This window comes from Convolutriloba macropyga, chromosome 12 (genome assembly GCF_964194025.1).
Source record: "Convolutriloba macropyga chromosome 12, txConMacr16.3, whole genome shotgun sequence".
Taxonomy (NCBI): Eukaryota; Metazoa; Xenacoelomorpha; order Acoela; family Convolutidae; genus Convolutriloba; species Convolutriloba macropyga.
This window is the reverse complement of record NC_134479.1, coordinates 49,839,041-49,861,556: the sequence shown is the minus strand read 5'-3', so window position 1 is coordinate 49,861,556 and position 22,516 is coordinate 49,839,041. Positions and strand designations below refer to the sequence as shown.

General features: G+C 35.8%; 1 protein-coding gene across 1 annotated transcript in view; it reads left to right on the top strand.

The window, feature by feature from the left end:
- The first annotated feature begins 15,903 nt into the window (after positions 1 to 15,903).
- LOC142350632 (uncharacterized) overlaps positions 15,904 to 22,516 on the top strand; it is a 73,185-nt gene continuing 66,572 nt past the window's right edge. Inside the window, exons 1-3 of the mRNA XM_075402537.1 lie at positions 15,904 to 16,215; positions 16,419 to 16,638; positions 17,156 to 17,474. Of these exons, the coding sequence (XP_075258652.1) occupies positions 16,424 to 16,638; positions 17,156 to 17,474 (534 nt within the window). The 5' untranslated portion in view covers positions 15,904 to 16,215; positions 16,419 to 16,423. The remainder of the gene's footprint in view (positions 16,216 to 16,418; positions 16,639 to 17,155; positions 17,475 to 22,516) is intronic.

The following is a 22,516-nucleotide window of genomic DNA, read 5'->3' as shown; positions in this document are numbered from 1 at the left end:
AAAAATTGGAAAGTTTGATTAATAACTACAACAAAAAACAAAATTCGAGTGTTCTTCTATTTGTTTTAATGAGTGTTTGTGTATGAACACTATCTGCTCCAGAAATGGAAACAATTTACACGCTTCTTTGAAACTCAAAATTGTTATTGAACAATGATGTCATCTGGAAATATGGATTATTTTTTGGCAAATCGAACAAGTGCAAAGCTTGTTTTGGTTTTTTAACAGGAGTTTGGACAAAAAACTTTTTATATTAAATACTAGTTATATAAATTATGTATTATTATATAGATATGATATTAGTAGGTATTTTCTAGGTAAACAATTAAATAACTGTTGCTTTGGATGAAGACCTTTGCATTTGTTTGATAACTTTGTTCTACGATAGAATTTCAAAATGAAATTAAGACTAGTTGGTTGCTGAGAGACACCCTTCTTTAGACATCTTTTCTTGTTACGAATTCTTTCTTCTTTTGTACTTCTGAATTCGTTCTTCGCTATTGTCGCTAAGTGATGGCTCCTTTCTAAAGGGTTCTAAAACACAGCAAACATTTTGATTTATAAGAAGATTAGAAACGGGATTGAGAAAAATTTTTTTTGAAGTATTCTCTGATATTGTTAATTTTTAAAAAATTTTTTCAGTGTTTCAATTTCAAAAGTTTTGTTGCTTTCAAAGTGTTTGTTGTTAAAAGGTCACCAATGCTAAATACTTATTCACAAGAGGTTTCCAGATTAAAATTAATTGCTAGGTCAAACTCCCGAATACACAATTTCAAACTCGAATGCCAACCCCTCCGTTAATAACTATCAGAAATCGTGGAGCAACAACCGGACAAAAACAAACAATTTTAAACGAACTCTATGCCTAAACTGTGGTTATACTTGGTCTACTGGCCACCGTCAAAACTGTCCGGCACGAGGAAAGACTTACAGAAACTGTGGTATTAATAATAATTTTGCAAAGGTTTGCCGCCAACCAAAGTGCCCTTTGAAACCAAAACCCAGAGTTAATAATGTCGAAGATATAACATCTGAAGCCGCCAAAGTTGGAACATCATCGACAGTAGACAAACAGGTTAATCGAATAGACAATATTCTAAAAGGCATGATATTTATGACGCTGCCTACGACTCCGGTTACGATGAAGTTGAAGACAATTGCGTCGCAGTCATTACGAACGACCAGAATCTCATAGAAGAAGAACCAGTCAATGGGCAAGTACACTTCGTCATCATAAAGACTACAATACTCGTGGATTCGGGCAGCGTGTGCAAAATCATCCAAAATACTAAGCAAACGCGGTAGTTTTCAACAGAGACAGCCATTGGACAAAACCATCGGAATTACAGGATGTAAAAACATTTTCAAATGATTTAATCAAATGAAATTCAATTGAACATAAATACAATTAAACCAATTTGAGGTTTTTTGTGCCCCTCAAATTCGCTCTCAACAAAAGTAAGGATCTATAAATGTTTGACCAATCGTAACACAACCCACTGGGGTTTGAGTTTTGATGCTTTTTTTCGGAAAGCTGCAAGTCTAAATTGCTTTTGAGTGAAACAAAAAAATCCCAATTTAGACCCCACTTGAAGAGCCCACTACGCCAATTGAAATCAAAAATTTTTTCCTGTGGCTTATTTAGACTAATATTGATAGGAAATATTGATAGGACATATAGAAGAATTTTACACTGCAAATCTGATTCAGATTGCCCATAGTTCAAAATGATTGAATGTTCAAGTGCCAATGATATATTTAATATTTTTTTTATTTTATCTAGTGCAGTGGAAAAGCGCCTTCTAAGATAATTTCTGAACAAAAAACCTTTTATTCTGTATAGAAGGGTAAACGAGTGAATCGGAAATTTGTTTCTTGAATTTCAAGGATCCGATGATAATTTTTGTCTGAAATTGGAATCAAATTGTCGAGATCCAATAACAGGAAAACGAAACTGTCAATCCCAATGATAGAATAACAGAACGTCTTCTTGAAATGTTGTATGTTACTTTTTAATGCTAGAAGTTGCTGGGATGTTAATTTTATATAGGAGATTAGGCAGGCACTAAAATAGCGTGTATATTAATTTTTTGTAACCGCTGACAGAGAGTGGCAGGGAGCGACATTTTACTCTTTTGTTCCGAAATATAGACTGATGTACGGCCAGAAGAAAGGAGAACCGCCCTGTATTGACAATGGAGATTCAGCTTTTACTTTTGAAAGTATTTCGAAAAAGTGAAAATAAAATTTTTTTGTTCGGACACCAATTAATGGTGAGCAAATTTTCATCCCCCTACTTGATGATTGTCTGAGTGCAATGTTTTAAAAACTGTGTCTGTCTTGCTACGCAATAACGTGCTCTGATTACGCCCATCTGTAAAAAATACGACGTCTTGGGCACTGTTATTGGACACTCTTAGACCGTGAATTATAAATTCTGTTTTGTTCATAGATTGAGAACGGACTTCTAAGCAGAAATAAAAGTTTTGCCTTATTCAATCCATAACTGAGTATCAACTTGAATCTCGCACTCAAAATGAATTCAAAATCAAACATTTCAAAAAATGTCTGATTTAGATTGAAAAACCTGCATTATTGTGTGTTTAAATAATGAGAGCTTCTCTTTACAAACTATATGTGTCTCTGTCATCATGCTGACAATGCTAAATTGATCTATGCTATAATCGAGCGTGAAAATCCCAATTAATGTGCATGTATATAAATCCAAAAGACAAAACACGAAATTTTGACCCCCATTCATCTCTCAAGCTCAAAAAGATGGGATCTGTTATAGCTGAGAGTAGCTAAATTAATTGTATTAGTATCGCAAATACACTGTCTTAAATTTACCGTGGAATCGCGGAGCGAATCCGTAATTATGTGCGTTTTACTGAATTTACTAAATGGAATCGCAAGGCGAATCCAGACTAGTTTTATATTGTGTAATTGAAGAGCGATTACAGAGACAACCTGAACTCAGAAGATTAGTCGAGATTGTGATTACTAACATAAAATACTGTGAACAAACTTTGAACTAATTTAGTAGACTAGCGGGAAAATACTTATATGTGAACAATAAAAGACATCATAATCTTAGTTATAAAATGCATGATATAAATATTAAAATAGAAGGTAAATTATAATTTAGTACATGTAAGAGTTTCGATATATATTTATGTATCCATAGGTATCAAATTTCGCCCATGACAGGAAAAAAATGAAATGTATGTACAATTTTTAGAAAGAACAACACAAATAAATCAAATGTTTGGAAGAGAATGACATTACGATTGGCACAAACATTAAGTGGAAAAGCACCACGAATGTTAAGTTAAAGTAAACGAAAAAGCATAATTTTATGAATTTGTAGAGCAAATTCAAATTGAGAAATTTAAATGCACAAACATCGGATATGCTATTGGATGCTATATCAATGAGATTGAGAAGCAAATGCAACAATTTAAATTTGAAAACACAACTAAGACGGGATTCGCAGAGTGAATACATTAAAGAATTATGAATATGGAAATGAAGAAGAAATGTAACGAATTAATTAACACACACACAATAAATTGGATTCGCAGAGCGAATAAATGACCTAAATTAATTGAAGTAGTTTTTGACAGTTTGGGAGTGTTATCAGTTTTCACTAAATTTCATTCTCGGCATCCCATACTGACATTTCTCTTTCTTGCTCGTATTTATAATATCGGATTCGAGAATCGTGTGGTGATACTTGTCCAATCTGTATATCAGGCCTTGGTGGAGATGGAATTCGGGATTGTTCTGCATTTTGAATTATTGCCACTACCGATTCTTGTGTTGCTGAACTTTTCTTATCTTGTTTTTTAGTTTTACGTTTCTTTGTCTTTGAAGAGCTAGATGAAGCCAATGAGCTGGTTGGTGAAATGTCTGCCTCCGAAAAGCCAAAAAATTGAGGCCGTTTACTCTTCCGTCTCTCATTCTGCGTTTGATAGTCGGATACCAGTGAAAATCCAGGTTGTTCATGATGTTTTGGTACTGGCGGAGCGGGTACTGATGAGGTTCCGGGTTGATCATGGGATATACTTTCACTGGGCTCGTTCAGGGAGGCTGTATTTCGGCGAAGTTTAGTTTGAGGCTTTGAAGGTTTATGAACTGTTAAGGCACTAGTTACATTTGAATTGACAGAAGAGACTACTGACGTGGTGTCTCAGTGACGATGACGGATTTTAATTTCTACCGTCTTCTGTTTTTTCAAGTCATTGCTGTGTTTAGCTATCTTCGTTTCTGTGGTTTGTTCATATGGGGCTGGTCGACGTTGCGCATATGTCCACAGATTAGTAGCTCTCTCAGCTTTAGTGCCAAATTTCGCAAGGTCACTGTCCCTAACTTTTACGGGTGCTCGTCACGGCTCGTTAATGATAGTTGTTGTTGGGGAGGATTTGGTGACGTAAGATACAGGTTTAAGAACTTCATACAAACCAGGTTGTTGTCTTTTCGCTCTCTTCTTGTTCGGCAGTTTTTGGGCAAGTTTAACGTTCAACGAGGCCTCAGTCCTGGGAATTGGATTGGAAATTTTTAACTGAATTATGAATCGCGATTCCTTGTTACTAGAGTCACGATAGCGGCGACCTGCGTCTTGTTGTGCCCGAAACATACTTTTCTCAATCTCCAGGTCACTTCTATCGGGATTGATCCATCCAGCCTCGTCAAGGAAATCTTCCGAGGGAAACGTATCAGCATCTAAATAGTGGTTAATAATTTTTTCATAAGTTAGGTTGAAACTTGATGGAACAGTACTAATATTCTTTAAAGGAGTATTTGCAGGACGACCAAAATGAGCTTCAGACGGTGTTATCTTTGTAGTTTTCTGTTTTGTTGAACGGAGGTCTGAAATAATCTGCTAATTTGCAATGGAAGTAAAAATGTTTCTTTATTTTCAGCTTTCATACAGGAGAGACGCCGTTTTATTGTTTGGATCATTCGCTCCACTAATCCAATAGCCCGATGATCGCCTACAGGAGCGTCGAGAATGTTAATATTACTTTCGTTGCAGTAATTTGTGACTTGTTTACTTACTAGGCAGGTTGCTTGGTCTAAACGTATTATTCGTGGAATTCCATGATTATGTGCATATTCACGTAGAAACTTAACTACATTTGTCCCATTACCCTTTTCAAAAATTTCAACTCTATGATGCTTTGAATAGCGATCGATACATGTGAGAAAGTAGATTTGTTTATCTTTTTCATTCAATATCGGACCCCCATAGTTAATTTGATATTCCTCATTAGGTTCATGACATAGTTTATGTGGATGCCATTTAGATTTAGGAATAATAAGTTTGAGATTCTTACCAATATCTGTACATGGGACACAATCAGAAGATTTAGCGAGGATTTCCTTGTGCATGTAGGACCACCATGCATAATGGGATAAGGAGATCATTTTCGAGCTACTGGGATGTGTCATTTGAAACGACTCGATTACGTCATCTTTATTCGAGTTTGGAATTGCGACGCGTTCGTCGACGCAAAGACAACCAGATTTCACGTGGAGGTCCTTCCAGAAAGAAAGAATGTATGCGCTGCACCCTTTACGTCTAGCCTCGTCATCTTGCATCATACAATCCCGGATTTTCTTTAAGACGGCATCCTTGCTGGTAAGGACTGCGAGGAAGGACTTTGTGAAGAACTGATTCAAATTGTTTTTAAAGATCTCTTCCCGGGAAAGTTCGATGTCTCGGTTTTCTGGTGATGAAGACTGGGTATTGTTAATGCTCGTACTTGTGTTCGTATTCGGCGTCGATTGAGTTCTGAATGTTACTCGGGGAGTTTTCGGGGAGGCTGAGGTGTTGATTTGAGCGGACTCATTAGCAGAGATTGCGATATGATTTACTTTCTTATCAGGATTAGTGGCGAAATTGAACTTTGAATATTGTGACTGAATTTGCGAAGCGGGTGCAGTATTAATTTTGAGCTAGTGATTTGCGTGACAATTAAAGCTTGAAATGAATTTTGGATTGTAATTATTTACTTTTGCTGTGGTAGTGAGTGAGATGTTTGAGGCATTTGGAGTATCTGCGCTACTTTTAGCAATTTTGCAAGAGTGGACGCGCGTCTTGTTTACTTGTAATTGACATTTGCTGGTATTGTGCTGCTTTTGGAATGGAATTTTATTTGAGTGACTAAATAAAGTGGGAATTGCGTCGCGAATGCGGGAAATTGTAGCTACCATGATTTCTTCATCATTTTGAGTGATGCTTTTTGCTTTCTGAATTGGTTGGCGCGAAATATAATCAACTAATCCCATTCTAGTGCCAGGAATATGTTCTATATTGAAGTCAAAGGTTAACAAACGATCAATCCACCGTGTTAATTGATTATTATAGGATTTATTTGAACGATGAGATTTTAAAACCGAAAAGAGTTCTCTACGATCTGTCAAAACTGTAAAATTTTTCCCAAAAAGATAATATTTAAAATATTCGATGGCCCAAACCACAACAAGCAATTCTAGTTCATTGATACTGTAACGCTCTTCATTGCTATTAAGAAAACGAGATGCAAAAGCCACCGTTTTCCACCCCTCACAATCCAATTGTTCAAGTTAGGCGCCTAGACCTTGACGAGATGCATCGCATTTGACTGGCGTTTCCAATGTTGGATTGAAATGAGTGTTTTCCGTAGCATTTCCAATTGTAGTTTTAATATGTTCAAATTGAATTTGTTGATTTTCAGTCCAAAAAACATTTTCATTTTTCTTTAATAAAGGCCAAAGGGGTTGACAAATTTTTGCCAGATTGGGAATAAATTTGCTTAAATGATGAACACTACCTAAGAATGACCGTAGTTGTTTCAATGTTTCTGGAGCCTTGATTTCTACCATTGCTGCTGTTTTCGATTCTATAGGTTTAACACCATTTTTAGAGAATGTGAAACCAAGCCAGTTTATCTGGTGTTTTGCAAAATGACATTTGCTTAAGTTTATTCGGAGATTATCGGCGTCAAGTTTGTGTAAACATTTATAGACGTATTTGATATGCGATTCCTTACTACCTTTGCTAACTACAATTACGTCGTCATGGAAACAATATGTATTAGTCCAACCAACCAATGTTCAATCCATGGCCTTTTGAAACTCTGTCGGCATATCCGTAAGACCGTAAAACCCCGTTTTAAAAAGATACGTACCATTCGAGTCACCACAAATAATATTGAAATTACAATGGCCAGAGGTATCCAGATGTAATTTTAGTTGGCTATACGCATATTTTAAATCAATTGTTGAAAAATAATCATTATCTCCTTGATTGGAATCGTTGATGTGTTGTGAAATGGAATCGATAAGAATATCTATGTTCGGCATTTGATACTTAATTTAATGAATTGATTTATTCATAACTTTTGAATCAAGAGCTAATTTAACCGATTTGTCCTTCTTAACCGTGATTACGATGGGGGAAATAAAGTTTTTATCGGAGCATTCCTCTAACTTTTCGATATGTCCTTGGTCCGAGAGTTTCTTCAATTCATCGGATACTTTGTGTAACAAGTTTATAGGAACACGACGACCTTTTTGGTGTGATGGGGTATAATGTTTATGAAATTTTGAGCGAACTCTGTGTAATTTTGCCTTACCAATTCTGGAGATTAAATCAGGAAAATTGGTTGCAATTTGTTTTTTGATTGGACAGTGTTCTTGTTCTACCTGATTGACTGTCTTCGGGCTATTAGATTGCTGAATTGAAAGTCCAAGGGCAGGGAACAGATCTCTATCCAATAGCGAACGATGGCCATCTATTGCTACTTGAATTTCAATTGGATTCGCGTACCAATTGTTACTTTGATTGAACGTTTGTAGAATGCCTAGCTTTTGAATGAGTTCATTAGAGAAAGTTTTCAATTGTTTGCGAGCTGCCTCACGTATCCATTTCGAATTTGAGTCTTGGGAGATGATAGAATTTGCCATCGTTTCAGTTATTATCGTGCTAACACTACCTGAATCCACCAAAACTTTTGTTGCTGTATTTCCGAGTACCACAGGGAGATTGATTGCTTCTATAGGAGTTGTAGAATCTGCTGAAGATACTGATGCAACACAATTATTTTCATCCGATGTGTAGTTCGATTCCAAATCCGGATCAAAATCAGCCAAAATTTGATTGACATCATCAGTCTGATCATCTTTTTCGACATTGTTGACCCGTGTTTTGGGTTTTGGATATGAACTAGGATCCTTGGGTTTTCGGCAGACCTTTGCAAAGTGATTTTCAATGCCACAGTTATTAGAATTTCTTTCCACGTGCAGGACATTTATTACGATGTTCCGAAGTCCAATTCATTCCACAAAAATTGCAATTTGTCGGGTTTTTCCGGGCAGTGGTGTTCATATTTGAAAAGGGGGTAGCATTTGCGATGCGCATCCGTTGTACTTGATTGAATGTGGAATTGAGTTCGAATTTACTTGCAATTATTTTAAGTTGGTTGAGGGTGCCCATTTCGATGTTTATTGCCATTACCAAAGCTTTATCGGGTTCCACCGTTTCTTTTAGAAGCTCTTTTTGAATATCTTTATATTGCATGTTTGCAATAAAAACATCTCTGATAATGGTATCTCCCTTTTCTCCAAGGTCACAGTTTTCAGAAAGTTTTTTGAGCTGAACGTAGATTTGTTTTCAATTGGTTCCCTCTTTTGTTGTTTTCACGTAAGAAAGAGATATCGATCAAAAGTTATATTATGAACTCGAATGAAAGTTTTGTATAAGATATCCCAGAGATTCCTTGTTGAATTTTCGTCTAAGTTAACAGACGAATTTTTTCAATTGAATACTCGTCGTCCTTCTGTTCCGAGACTCAAGTACATCAATGAGGATGCTTTCCGATCGCAAATTTTCCAAGGTTTGTCTCCACATTGTACGCCTATAGCGTAAGCAGTTGTTTTTCCACGCCGTCTTGCTTGTTCATTACGGGTCCGTCTCTCTTGTTCCGATTGCGCTGTAGGATTGTCAACCGCATTTTCGTAAGTGGGATCAGGGGGTAAAACAACATGCTCTGGAGGGTCGGCCAAGAGAACGTCCACTACAATCCCTTCGCGAGCAAGAATCGCACGTTTGAGTTGTGTTCTCCAATAGTCCCAATGAAGAGGGGGCTCTAGAGTTGTTTTCTCCCAAAAGGGTTGAATTCCGAGTGGAGATTTGCCACTGTCCTTTATTGCTGACTGCGCCATGTTATAGCTGAGAGTAGCTAATTGAATTCTATTAGTATCGCAAACACACTGTCTTAAGTTTACCGTGGAATCGCGGAGCGAATCCGTAATTAAGTGCCTTTTACTGAGTTTACTAAATGGAATCGCAAGGCGAATCCAGACTAGTTTTATATTGTGTAATTGAAGAGCGATTACAGAGACAACCTGAACTCAGAAGATTAGTCGAGATTGTGATTACTAACATAAAATACTGTGAACAAACTTTGAACTAATTTAGTAGACTAGCGGGAAAATACTTATATGTGAACAATAAAAGTCATCACAATCTTAGTTATAAAATGCATGATATAAATATTAAAATAGAGGGTAATTTATAATTTAGTACACGTAAGAGTTTCGATATGTATTTATGTATCCATAGGATCCTAAAATGAGAGTTAGTAGACATTTTGGCCTAAGTCCTACATGGCGGTGTAACGTCTAAGTGCTGGTTCGGTTCAAAAATTCTGTTGTACGGCTGAACCTAAATTTTTGATTTTTTGGACAAATTATCCTATTTGTTTTTGGAATGACTTCGATTTAATTTAGATATAATTCTCTTTGCACTTCCGTAATGATGTTTTTACGACCAGATACTTTGCTTCAGCATATAGTACTTTACTGAGAATTATTTATTAAAAGCCGTCATTCGAGTAACAATTTTGTTGTAAAGTATCACAATGCACTTCATCGAACGGTCAAAATCCTTTGTTTCCCCAATGTTTATTCATTTTCCCTGTATATGTCCAGTACTTAATCTTGTTATTGGTCATAATTAGTTATGCAACGAAATGTTCTCTGTTGCTTGTCATATTGGGTACCTTATAAACTCTGTACATCTGAATTGGAACTATGCTACAATCTTTTTTTTTGCGTAATTTTGATCTTTGGCACCCGTGATGAAACTTTTGTATTATTAGGTCTTGTTTATTGTAAATATCTTTCAATGTTATGAAAATTCAGTGCCCGCATACAGAACAGTTGACAATAGAAAAGATTAAGAGCATTTAAGTTCAGTTTTTTCGAATCTTCATTCTAACAAACGAAGCTGCGTAAAGGTGTAATTCTTTTTTGTAACTTTTCTCAACTGCAGTAACGTACATTATCATACTTAGTGCAGTAAAATTTATATAATGTACTTAATTTCTTCTGCTTTTCACTTTTACCCCTCCATCAACTTCAACTCCACCTATTTATAATACAAGCACATATACAACAACTGTAGCTCTCCTATCTACAGCGACAAATTTTATATTTCCATCTACGTCTGTTTAACCTGATGCATTTCAAAAAACTGTAGCAGATAGAATTCCATCAAACGATGCAATAAAAGACATTCCTTCAAAAAGTGGCAAACGCACCCACAGAAGCCCAAAGCTCTATGACTTCAAAAACAATGACATGTGGGGCGAATCAAATCTTTCTTGCCCCCCCCCCCAGTTTAAACATACCAAAACGAAAGAAACATGCAGGAGACGTTGAACCATTTCAACCCAGTATTGTACAAACCATTAGCGACACTGTGAATCAATTGCAGCCTATTCCAAACGAATTTTCATCTCCTAACATTGGCAGCGTAACTCTTCCAGATCCCAGAAACCGACCGACGAATCAAGGTCCAATTTGTGAATTCGATCAGGATTAAGAAGAAGAGAACATTGGTTGAAGTAAAAAAAACAGAGCAGCAAAACATTCATTTATTTATTTAATATCACTACCTACACTTAACCGGCAAATATATTTTGATGGTTATATAACCAGTGAAAAATTATTAAAATGTTAAAACTATTGTTATTGTATAAAATTTTCAAAACTGTACATTTTAAATTTTTCAAAAAGGGGAAATCATAATATCATTATGATAACATCATTATATCATCGTCATATTTAGTGCAGTAAAATTTATATACAACGTAATTAATTTTTTGAAGTTTAAATCCTTGAAACTCATACTTGTTTCATAAGGTACCCTGTTATTTTTTGTTCTTTCACGTGCCTGTGTTCGGCCATTGAAACAACTTTCTGCTCTTTACAATTAGTTACTGCTAATTTATTCTCTGTTTTTTGCACTTCGTGATAATTTATCTAATATACTAATATAATCATTCGTCCTTTATCTCTTTTTCAAGTACAATTTGATCGGGAAAAATTGTGTAAGTGGAAAAATTGTTGAAAAAACTGCAATCCCTAAGCTTTTCAATCTATGCAATACAAGCCATTGTCTGTTTCGTTGCGGATCGATTATAACAAAGTTAAGTAATGGAATGGTGTTAAAGTGGGAAATGCACTCAGGTAAAGCAAAGTGATTTCAAAAATAGATTATGCAGACCCTTCTTCATAGCCTAATTATTCATGACTCTGCTAAGCAGGTAAATAAATTGGGTTAAAATTACTAAAACTTTTTCAAACATACAACTTTTTCAGTAAAAATTATCAAAAGACCCGCATTAATCCCCGTGAATTAACTACTTAAAATCAGGGGAGTTTCGATTTCTATTAATTTTCTAGAGTTATTTTCTATTAACTCCAGAAGCCCTGTGATAATCTCTAAAATTGGGAATTTTATAATAAAAATGCGCATCATGTTTGAATTTGATGTGATTTTACAATTTAAGGAACTCAAAGCCAAAGTTTTTGTACAATTTAATATTTCAAAATTGTACTATTCTCTAGTTTTTTCCCTTTTCTATTGCTTGAAAATTTCTGCAGTTATGCTATGTTGCTAATCAAGAAACGTTAGGTTTTATACTAACGCTTTCAGTGAGACATCTGCGCCCGTATGTTTTTGACTGTTTTCTCATTTTTTTATTGGGAGTTTACTCATTTCTCATTTTATTGATCTGTGCTTTAATTTATGAGGTGTTTTCTGGGAATACTGCCAAAAAAACCAAACTTAATTTAATTGGCTTGGTAAGTTGTTTTTTTTGCAAATTTCTTTTGCAAATTTGTTGTAAGTCGACAAAAAATGGCCCCACATGAAGACGCTCACCGAAGTGAGAAAACACCAATAAAATCACCTTCAAAAAGACTTTGCAGAGTTTTTGCGCTCGTAATCACCGGGCTGTCTTGTGGAATAAAAGGAAAAATTGCTCGACTATGAGGCGCTCGTCGATTTCTCTGCGATAATAAAACGCTTGGAAACTTGCTCAAAAACAATTGAAAATATCAATGGCAAAAGCTTAGATGTTTCACTTTAATGTTTGTTACAGATGGCAAACGCGCCAATGACTCAATAAGTTTAATCTTATCTGATCCTAGATAAGATCTTTGTTTAAATTTATTGTTTAGTGTCTAGGGACCTCTATTTATTTTCTTTATTGTTAAAACTCTTATGAGATTTTAGGTAACAAAATTTTGGCTCAAATTTAAATTTCTAGCGTTTAAGATCCGATAAGCTTCTAATCAGACCTTAAATCTTTTAACTTTGTACTTCCGAAATTTTAGTTTATGAGATTCTAATCTAAGCTTGCAAATAATCAAATAAGAAGCATACAATTTGAGCATTTTCTTAAATTGCGATGTCTTAAGAAGCATCTCTACTCGACGACAAAGATAAAAAATTTCCCAATTAAAAAGGACAGTTTTTGATTAGTTATTTCAGTGCCATCTATTTTGCCTGTTTTAAGTTTGAAAATGCTACTAAAACGATAAGTTGACCATGCTGACTGAATGCGGATTGTTTTTAAATGTTTATTTTAAGAAGAGCCGGAAAGAGTTGGGTGTAAAATGCCAGTTCCCGTAAGTTTCGTTTTTATTAGATGCAATGCAACAATTTTTCCTGTTATCTTACAATAGTAGATGATTATTTGAATGATTTTTGCTGGAAAAATTGATCAGATTATGCAGAATAAACCTCGAATGAATTGCCTGCTCTCACACAAATCTTTTCGCTCAGTGCTTGTATCTTACTCTAGGCAAAATTTCAAAGTGCTAGGCAACATCTTATTCAAGCTTTCAAAAATCCCTAACTGCTAATTTTTCAGATATTACACGCCCTAGTGATGAATGAATTTAAAACTTGCAAGAATCTTGCAATATATCAATCAAGTAAAAATTAAATCAGGGTAAAAATGTTTTAGAAAACATCTTTGAAGCAAATTATTGTTTATTGCACAAATTACAAAACCGAAGTCAATAAAAATTTTTTAGCCTGGATTCAAAATCTTGCAAACTTTGCAAAAGAATATTGCAAGTTTTTGATTTCTGGAAAATTTATTTGTGTATTTTTGTAGATATAACTAACTGATAGCCAAAAAAATGACTGATATCAAGACTGATATCATTTTTTTATAAAGAGAACAGAACCTAATTGACTTTTTTCGTAAACGGCCTTTAAATGTGAAATCTTGCAAGGATCTTGCAAGTTTCTTGCAAGATTTTGATATCAAATACAATTTTCCGACAAATAACTAGAGATATCTTGAACCGACCAAATCTGTCTTTTTTAAGTTCAATTAACTTATTCTATTAAACGACGAAAACAAGCACCTTCAATCTTTCTCTCAACTTTTAATCAAAGAATTATTTATAGAGAAACAAAGAGTTGGAACATTTTGTTACTGATCCTATCGTTAATTGATGATCTTTTTGTAGTCATAAAGAATACTCTGATCAAAGTTAGGTCTAAAATTATATTCCTATTGAGATTTAAGTGAACGTATTTGATCCCTTCAGTTGATAGCTGTTGGTGATAATGTCCTTGAATTTATTCCATTCGAAAAAGTACTGGTCTGTTTTGAAGTTCATTTCTTGTCCATCTTCCAGTCGATTTATAGTTTAGGCTCATCTAACCGAAAGTCCACTCACTTTTCTAGTAAATCATACATTAACTCCGTTGTTGATCTTATGCAAAGTAATGTTTTTTATTATGGACAAAAAGGAAACAACAGACATTTTCTATTACTGATATTTCGCAAAGTACCACAGTGAACTATTTGTTCAAAGCGATATATTTTTGTCCAACCAATCCTTAAGACATCACATAGCAAGGAAAAACAGTTTTAACAGATGGAGTTTCGGTTTTTTCGTGCTTTTATTACTTCGTGGTAAATCATCAAACAAATATATGTTGTTAATTATCAACTGATGACGAAAATTATTGCATTTGTTGTAACATATATAAGCTATTTCGGCCAACAAAATGTGTTGTGAGACATCTATATTTACGCATCTAAATTTACGCTAAAACTATTTTAACGACTCTGTGCTCATTTTATACAAAAAACTTCTCTATCCTTTTTGTTCCTACTTCGTGGTAGAGGTCTTCGGCCTCCAGACAGTCATGAATTTGCCTGCTTTGCTTCCTGAATTCGTCCGAGGGGTAGGTTTAAGTTGTTTTGCTATACTTTCAGTAAAATTTACATCCTCTTGGCTGAAAAAAGAAGGCCTGAACACTGTGCCTTATTGGACAAGCATAGTTGCGTTTTTTCATTGTGAGTTTTTCTTGACTGCAGTTTTTAATTGATTAGAAGATCGGCCTTAAGGTTATTAAGCTGTAAGTTTAAAAAATTTAAAAAGAAGGTAATAATGTTTTAAAATGTTTTTTTTTTGCATTGATGTAGTTTTTCTTTAATTTACGCCTGACTTGCATACATTCTATGAGAAGCCTATATATTGTGTTTCTCTTTTGAAAGAGATACAAGCTCGCTTTCTCCGGACAATCTTCAGTATAGGGACTAATAGGAGAAAAAATTTTTTCTTAAAAATAGGCTAAATATGTTTCAAAAACCAAAGTACTTTTTTTCGACATTACTTGAACTATTCAATGAACGTGAAGCTGCAAAAAAGTGCAAGTATCTCCAAGCAATTAAAAACAATAACGTTATATGAGTCAAGTTCAAAGCTTATGTAGAGTACAACAGCAATTGTTGATTTCAAGTACGATAAGTAAGTTCACCTTGATTTTAAGTAGGTACACCTTGGAAAATGCAACGTACTTCATCACACGTTTCAATTTTTATGACAGTCAGCGCGTCTAATTTGACTTTCTGTGATCAATTATTTTTACTCGCCTCTAAGCTGCAAAATAACATGCCAAGTACAGAAATGTCAAAGTATTTGATGCAAAAAAACTAAAAATTATCGTATGTTCTTTTAAAAACTCAAGAATTGATTAGAAAGAAAGAAACCTTGAAGATATATATATATATATATATATATATATATATATATATATAAAAAATATGACAATTCAATTCTATCTATAGATTTGGTTGAATAATGTAGGTAAGATAAGTGTTCTAACTTTAAAAAAAGTTTCATTCTGTTAACCATAATCAAAGATTTTTAAAAAGTTGAACTCAAACAAGCAGATAAATTGGAATTCAAAACAATGGTAATGAGTAAGTTTGCTAGGAACCGGTCGAACTCTTATCAACAAAAAACTACAACTACTAGATCAGTTTATCTGTTGTAAAATTAAAATCCTTCACTTCAATTCCAAATTCGTTTTCTCTTCAATACATCCAGTTCACTCCAAAATTTAGATTTGCTCTCTAGTACATTTCTAAATTTATGTTTTGTTACGACCACATTTGGACTTCGGCTCGATGCGCATATACAACTTTGTTTATGTTATTGAAATATAATGACAACTCAATATGGTTCTGTTCAGTAATTTGCTTGTTTAAGATATCATTCAATTTTAGATATAACTCAATTAAGATATCACTCATTTTAAAATCCCTCAACTACCCACATTGGCTCCTTCGAAACAGTAACCCTTTATTACAGAAAGCTAAACTCAAATAGTTAACTTAACCTAATTATTCCGACTTAAATTATCTCACGTACTTGCTGTATCCGCTTATACCAATTATAACGTAAATATATGCGATCTACGGAAACATATTATGTAAAACCCCTGAAGCGGAAAAATATTTAATTATTTAACTATTCCAATTATACTTCAACTATTCCATTCCTGTCGGAGCTTTAATTATTGTATTTTTAAATTTAATTCTTTCCATAGATTTGGCTAAAAAAAATGTAAGTTAACTATGTTTTCTAACTTATAGAAAAACTTATATATACCAATTGTGTTAACCATTACCAAAGAAATTGGACTCACGCAAGTACAAAAATTGGAGTTAAAAACAATAGCAACAAGTAGTGTCGGATTTTCTGCAAATAATAAACATGCATTATATATATGGCTTTGAAATTTCTTGTTTCTCACCTAATTTTTTCAGCGTCAATGGAACCAGGGCCAAATTCAACGAAGAGATCTCTCATTGTAAGAGCTAGTAACGATCAAACACAAACTACACTAAGTGAGCTCTCGTGCATGGATCTCATGCAACCCAATTTTTTCATCAACCTGGCGTTTTTCTATGACTATATAGTGGCGGAAGGAATTCTGGAGGGAGCACTCGAAATGCTGTTGAATCGGTATCCGGAAATGTCTGGAAGGTAAGCCCTAGAATTATTCTTAGAACCAGAGAAATGTCGCAAACGAACAGCGGAATTTCACAGGAGTATTAAGTGGCCGTTGCCAAACACTGCGCACTTGTCCTGAATGAGATAAGAAAAAAAGCATCTAACGGATCTAATCTGTTCCTCCCCCATTTGTTTTTTAAGGAGATTCCCTTCAACAAACTGCAAATCTTACGGACTGTTTTCAGAATTTCGTTTGTTTGTTCCGACATGCTTTTATGCATCTATAAATTGATTAGAAAACTCGGTCTCTGCAGGCTAACGAACTATCACCTCAACTTGAAAAAAAAGGCTTTTGGAAAGAAGAATTTATTAATACTTTTATAATATATTATTATATTATATTATTGTATTTTAATTTTATAATATTTTGATATATAATAATATATTAATATATAATGGAGGGCTTTAATGGGAGGGCTTTAATAGGAGACCCTGAATTTTGGTCCTAAAAATCCCCAAACAAATTTTAACCTCAATTAAACTCGTTTAGGTTGAATGACCAATCTACTGCAATTATATTGAACAATGCTGGCGCCGAACTTGTATTTGCTCAGGATTCCGAAATTTCAATAGATCATCTTAGAGCAACGAACTTTAACGTAGATTTCTGCTCCAAAACATTTTTGCCTGATGACAGCGATGACGAAGAGGAGTTTCTGCTAAAAATAACAGTTCAAAAACTCGCCTCAAAGTCTGGCATGATGGTCAATTTCAGAGCTGGGCATTTAATTTGCGACATCAACTCGTTTTACCTTTTGATCTCGGATTTTTGTTCACTGGTTGCAAAGGGGAAGTATCACTTTGAAACAGTAAGTAAAGATAATATTTTGATATATACTATTTTTTAATTCATACTTTTTGAAAAAATTGATTAAACTGGGTGACATCTATCAGAGTTGACTGGGCTTGTAACAGACCACTTTATACGGGATCCCTTTATGTGTGCCAACGAAGTCTGATAAAGGAAAGGTAAATCGAAGGCAAAGATATATGCTTGTGACCTGTTTTGTGTTATAAGTCTCAGCTTAATGTCAATGGAGGGGGGAAGGTTGTTGTCTGTTAAGCTGCGAATTTCAATAAACAATTTCACCCCGCTTCTTTCTTCAAAATTATCAGGAAGGCGTTGAGATGATAGAGGGGTAGCGTCTAAGTTCACGTTTATAGTGAAACGGTTTCTAACTGAAACGGTTATTCTTCAACTGACCGAGGATTTGAGAGAACAAATTCTGCTATCTCACGAAAATGTAATCACCTTTTTATTGAATTATTAAAAAGCGACAACTTTTGAGCCTGACTCAACATCAAGTAAGATTTAATTTTCTTCCCCTTCTTTTATTCCAAATTTTGTTAGTCTTGATATTTCTATGAGGGAGTTTACTGCTTTCTTCCTGATCCACCCGTTTTTCTCTCAATAATTCTCTTAAGATGCATATGTCAGCAGGAAAATTGAAATGTGTCAGCAGTGTCTACGTAATTTTAGATCTTGTGATAATTTTAAACTCATCCTGGGTAATCAAAGTTGAGCTCGTCGTTTTTTAATTAGAAAGAGCCTATTTGATGTTATGCTGTTAGAATAAACGGGCGTTAAATTTCTTTCTGTGTGTCAAAATTGGTGGTAATTAACCCTTTAATAATTGAGCTCCACATGCCAGATTAATTAAACTTTCTTATTCAAAGCTGCCAAAATCAAACAGTCCCCTTTTATTCATAAATAAGAGTGCAACCCAGACCAACAAATGGGGTTTCCCTAATGTGGTTTCAATCGTTCTGGGTCTAAATTCAAACACTGTTGTGGCAGACATACCTAGGTCATAGTGGCACCTTTTGGCCAAACTTAATTATACTGTTTTTCATTTTGCGTTTATTATTTTTTATCAGTAAGCGAGTTTTCTGAAGAAGTGCGCTTTTTAGCTTAAATTATATTGAAGCATTTTTTGAGCTTCGCTTGTTGATTTCTGTTTGTAATATTGATATTTTTCCGACCTGAAATCCAGTGAAAATTTTTGTCTACTTTTTGCGATTTCTATTTTCGTGTATTCTCTGAAAAGTGGCGAACATAATGGTTCATACGCCAAAGAAATAGGATTTTTTTTTTAGCATTCTCAGGTTGAGGTCTCAGACGAAAAGTCGATATGTCGAGACCAAGATGAACGCACGACGGGGGTGTCGTGCGTTCAAATTTACATGGTCTGGAAACAAGGAAAAACGTACGAAAGTCTGGACATGAACGCACGAATAGTCTGGTGAACGCACGAAAGTCTGATCATGAACGCACGAATAGTCTGGTGAACGCACGAAAGTCTGATCATGAACGCACGAAAGGTCTGATGAGCGCTCGAAAGTCTGATGATGAACGCACGAAAGTCTGGTGAACTCACAAAAGTCTGGTGAACACACGAAAGTCTGGTGAACGCACGAAAGTCTGGACATGAACGCACGAAAAGTCTGATGAACGCACAAAAGTCTGGACATAAACGCACGGAAGGTCTGATGAACGCACGAAAGTCTGGACTTGAACGCACGAAAGGTCTGATGAGCGCTCGAAAGTCTGATGATGAACGCACGAAAGTCTGGTGAACTCACAAAAGTCTGGTGAACACACGAAAGTCTGGTGAACGCACGAAAGTCTGGACATGAACGCACGAAAGGTCTGATGAACGCACAAAAGTCTGGACATGAACGCACGAAAAGTCTGATGAACGCACAAAAGTCTGGACATAAACGCACGGAAGGTCTGATGAACGCACGAAAGTCTGGACATGAACGCACGAAAGGTCTGATGAGCGCTCGAAAGTCTGATGATGAACGCACGAAAGTCTGGTGAACTCACAAAAGTCTGGTGAACACACGAAAGTCTGGTGAACGCACGAAAGTCTGGACATGAACGCACGAAAAGTCTGATGAACGCACAAAAGTCTGGACATGAACGCACGAAAGGTCTGATGAGCGCACGAAAGAATGATCATGAACGCACGAAAGTCTGGTGAACGCACGAAAATCTGGTGAACGCACAAACGTCTGTTGAACGCACGAAAGTCTGGACATGAACGCACGAAAGGTCTGATGAGCGCACGAAAGTCTGATCAGGAACGCACGAAAATCTGGTGAACGCACAAAAGTCTGTTGAACGCACGAAAGTCTGGACATGAACGCACGAAGGGTCTGATGAGCGCAGGAAAGTCTGATCAAGAGCGCACGAAAATCTGGTGAACGCACAAAAGTCTGGTGAACACACGAAAGTCTGGTGAACGCACAAAAGTCTGGTGAACACACGAAAGTCTGGTGAACGCACAAAAGTCTGGTGAACACACGAAAGTCTGGCGAACGCACGAAAGTCTGGTGAACGCACGAAAGTCTGGTCATGAACGCACAAAAGGTCTGGTGAACGCACAAAAGTCTGATCATGAACGCACGAAAGTCTGGTGAACGCACAAAAGTCTGGTGAACGCACAAAAGTCTGATCAGGAACGCACAAAAATCTGGTGAACGCACAAAAGTCTGTTGAACGCACGAAAGTCTGGACATGAACGCACGAAGGGTCTGATGAGCGCAGGAAAGTCTGATCAAGAGCGCACGAAAGTCTGGTGAACGCACAAAAGTCTGGTGAACACACGAAAGTCTGTTGAACGCACAAAAGTCTGGTGAACACACGAAAGTCTGGTGAACGCACGAAAGTCTGGTGAACGCACGAAAGTCTGGTCATGAACGCACAAAAGGTCTGGTGAACGCACAAAAGTCTGATCATGAACGCACGAAAGTCTGGTGAACGCACAAAAGTCTGGTGAACGCACAAAAGTCTGATCATGAACGCACGAAAGGTCTGATGAACGCACAAAAGTCTGGACATAGGCACTTTCCGTCTGGGACCATCTGGACATACCGACTTTCCGTCTGGGACCTCAACCTGGGTTGCTATCAAATCATAATTTTTTAAAATCAATGAAATAGGCATTCTGCTTCAAATTTCATGTCGAACGTAAGTTGTATTGTTTTGGTTTAGAGTCAGTTTCTGGTGCGCATCATGATCTCGCTAAAACTTAAGTTAAACCGGTCTCCTATATTTAGCTATTCTCCAATTACTAAAAAAACTGAACAACAAACTTTGTCAAATCCTAATGTGTTTCAAATGGCGAATCTCAAAAATTAGTGAGATTCACTAAAATCTCATTTACTTTATTGTTGCATTTCAAATTAAAATGCGAATCGAAACAGTTGAAGAGTGAAAATTTTTTTGTTTAAGTTATTGAGCACACTCAATTATAGTGTTAAGGACACTCAAGTATAGTTGAGAAAAGGATTAAACTAGGACTTGGACATTTGATTATCACTCTGGACATTGCGGCTACTCTTCAGAGTTTGCTGATTAAATGGTTATCAATTGCAAGAAATCAGGTAATTTAACAATCCTGAACACTCTCTGAGTTTATTAACAGAGCTGGTCCTGGCAGTTTCTCGCGCTGTCACAATAAAAGTTTTATTAATGAGGCGCCTTTGCCTGCAAATTGTTAACAACAACACTTAAAAAAGTTTACTGAGTAAAGCTAGTAATATATCAACGTCATTTTAATAGCCAATCAGAATCGAGTATCTAAATACGCATAGAAATCGTTCCAATTTACGTACAAAGCTCGGAAAAAGTGCAAATAACATAATTTTAGGTAAATCTAATCATAAGACCTATCAAATAAGACATGATTCGGCTCAATAATTTTTGGGTTTTTGGATTCATTGGTAAAAAAAGGTGACTGGCACTGAACTGATTCGTTATCAGACAAAATACCGGCCAAATGAGCATCAACAATTGCCATCTAAAAACCACTTGTTGATGTGTTCGCCGTAATCTTAATACGCTGCGATCTTATTACGTTGTCCAAAACTTGATACGTTGATTTGTCGTAATAAGTGGCCTAGAATTATTGGATTTCTGCGACTTGGAGCCCCATGTTTGGTGCCACAATATAAAGGTGTAAAACCACTCTGTAGGTTAGCTTAAATTAATTCAATACATAAGCCTCAACGTGTAAGCTCCAAGTCGCAGAAATTCACTAAATCCAGGCCACGTATTACGACAAATCAACATATCAAGTTTTGGACAACGTAATAAGATCGTAACTTATTAAGATTGCGACGAACATATCAACAAGTGGTTTTTTAGACGGCAATTTTTGATGCTTATTTGGCCGGTATTTTGTCTGATAACGAATCAGTTCAATGGCAGTCACCATTTTGTACCAATGCTTCCAAAAACCCGAAAATTATTGAGCCGAATCATGTCTTATTTGATAGATCTTATGATTAGGTTTACTTGAATTTATGTTATTTGCACTTTTTCCGAGCTTTGTTCGTAAATTGGAACGATTTCTATGCATTTTTAAATACTCGATTCTGACTGGCTAATAAAATGACGCATTTGATATATAACTCACTTTACTCAAAAACAACCTCCGGCCCAGAAGAATATGTTGGGAGAATCGGTACTAATTTTACAAGTGGGCGGACGAGCGATCCAGTAGACCTGCGCATGATGATGGAGCGTGAGGCGCTGTCGGAACGGTAACGAAGTTCAGTGATTCGAGCAGTAGGGTAGTAACCCCTTGGGTTGGTCTCTTATACTACACAGACCAAGTCACCGGTCTTAAAGTGTTGCTCGGCAGGTGTCTGCCATTTGGAACGTCGGTTCAGCGCCGTTACGTACTCTTTGATCCAATGTGCCTAAATAGTGTTAGCAGACGACTGTGCGCGGGCGTACCGCTTACGATGATCGAACCCGTAGACGCCAACGATCAAAGGAATTGATGTTGCTTGGTTACCGAATAGGAAATGATTACGTGTTATTGCGCCTAGATCGGAC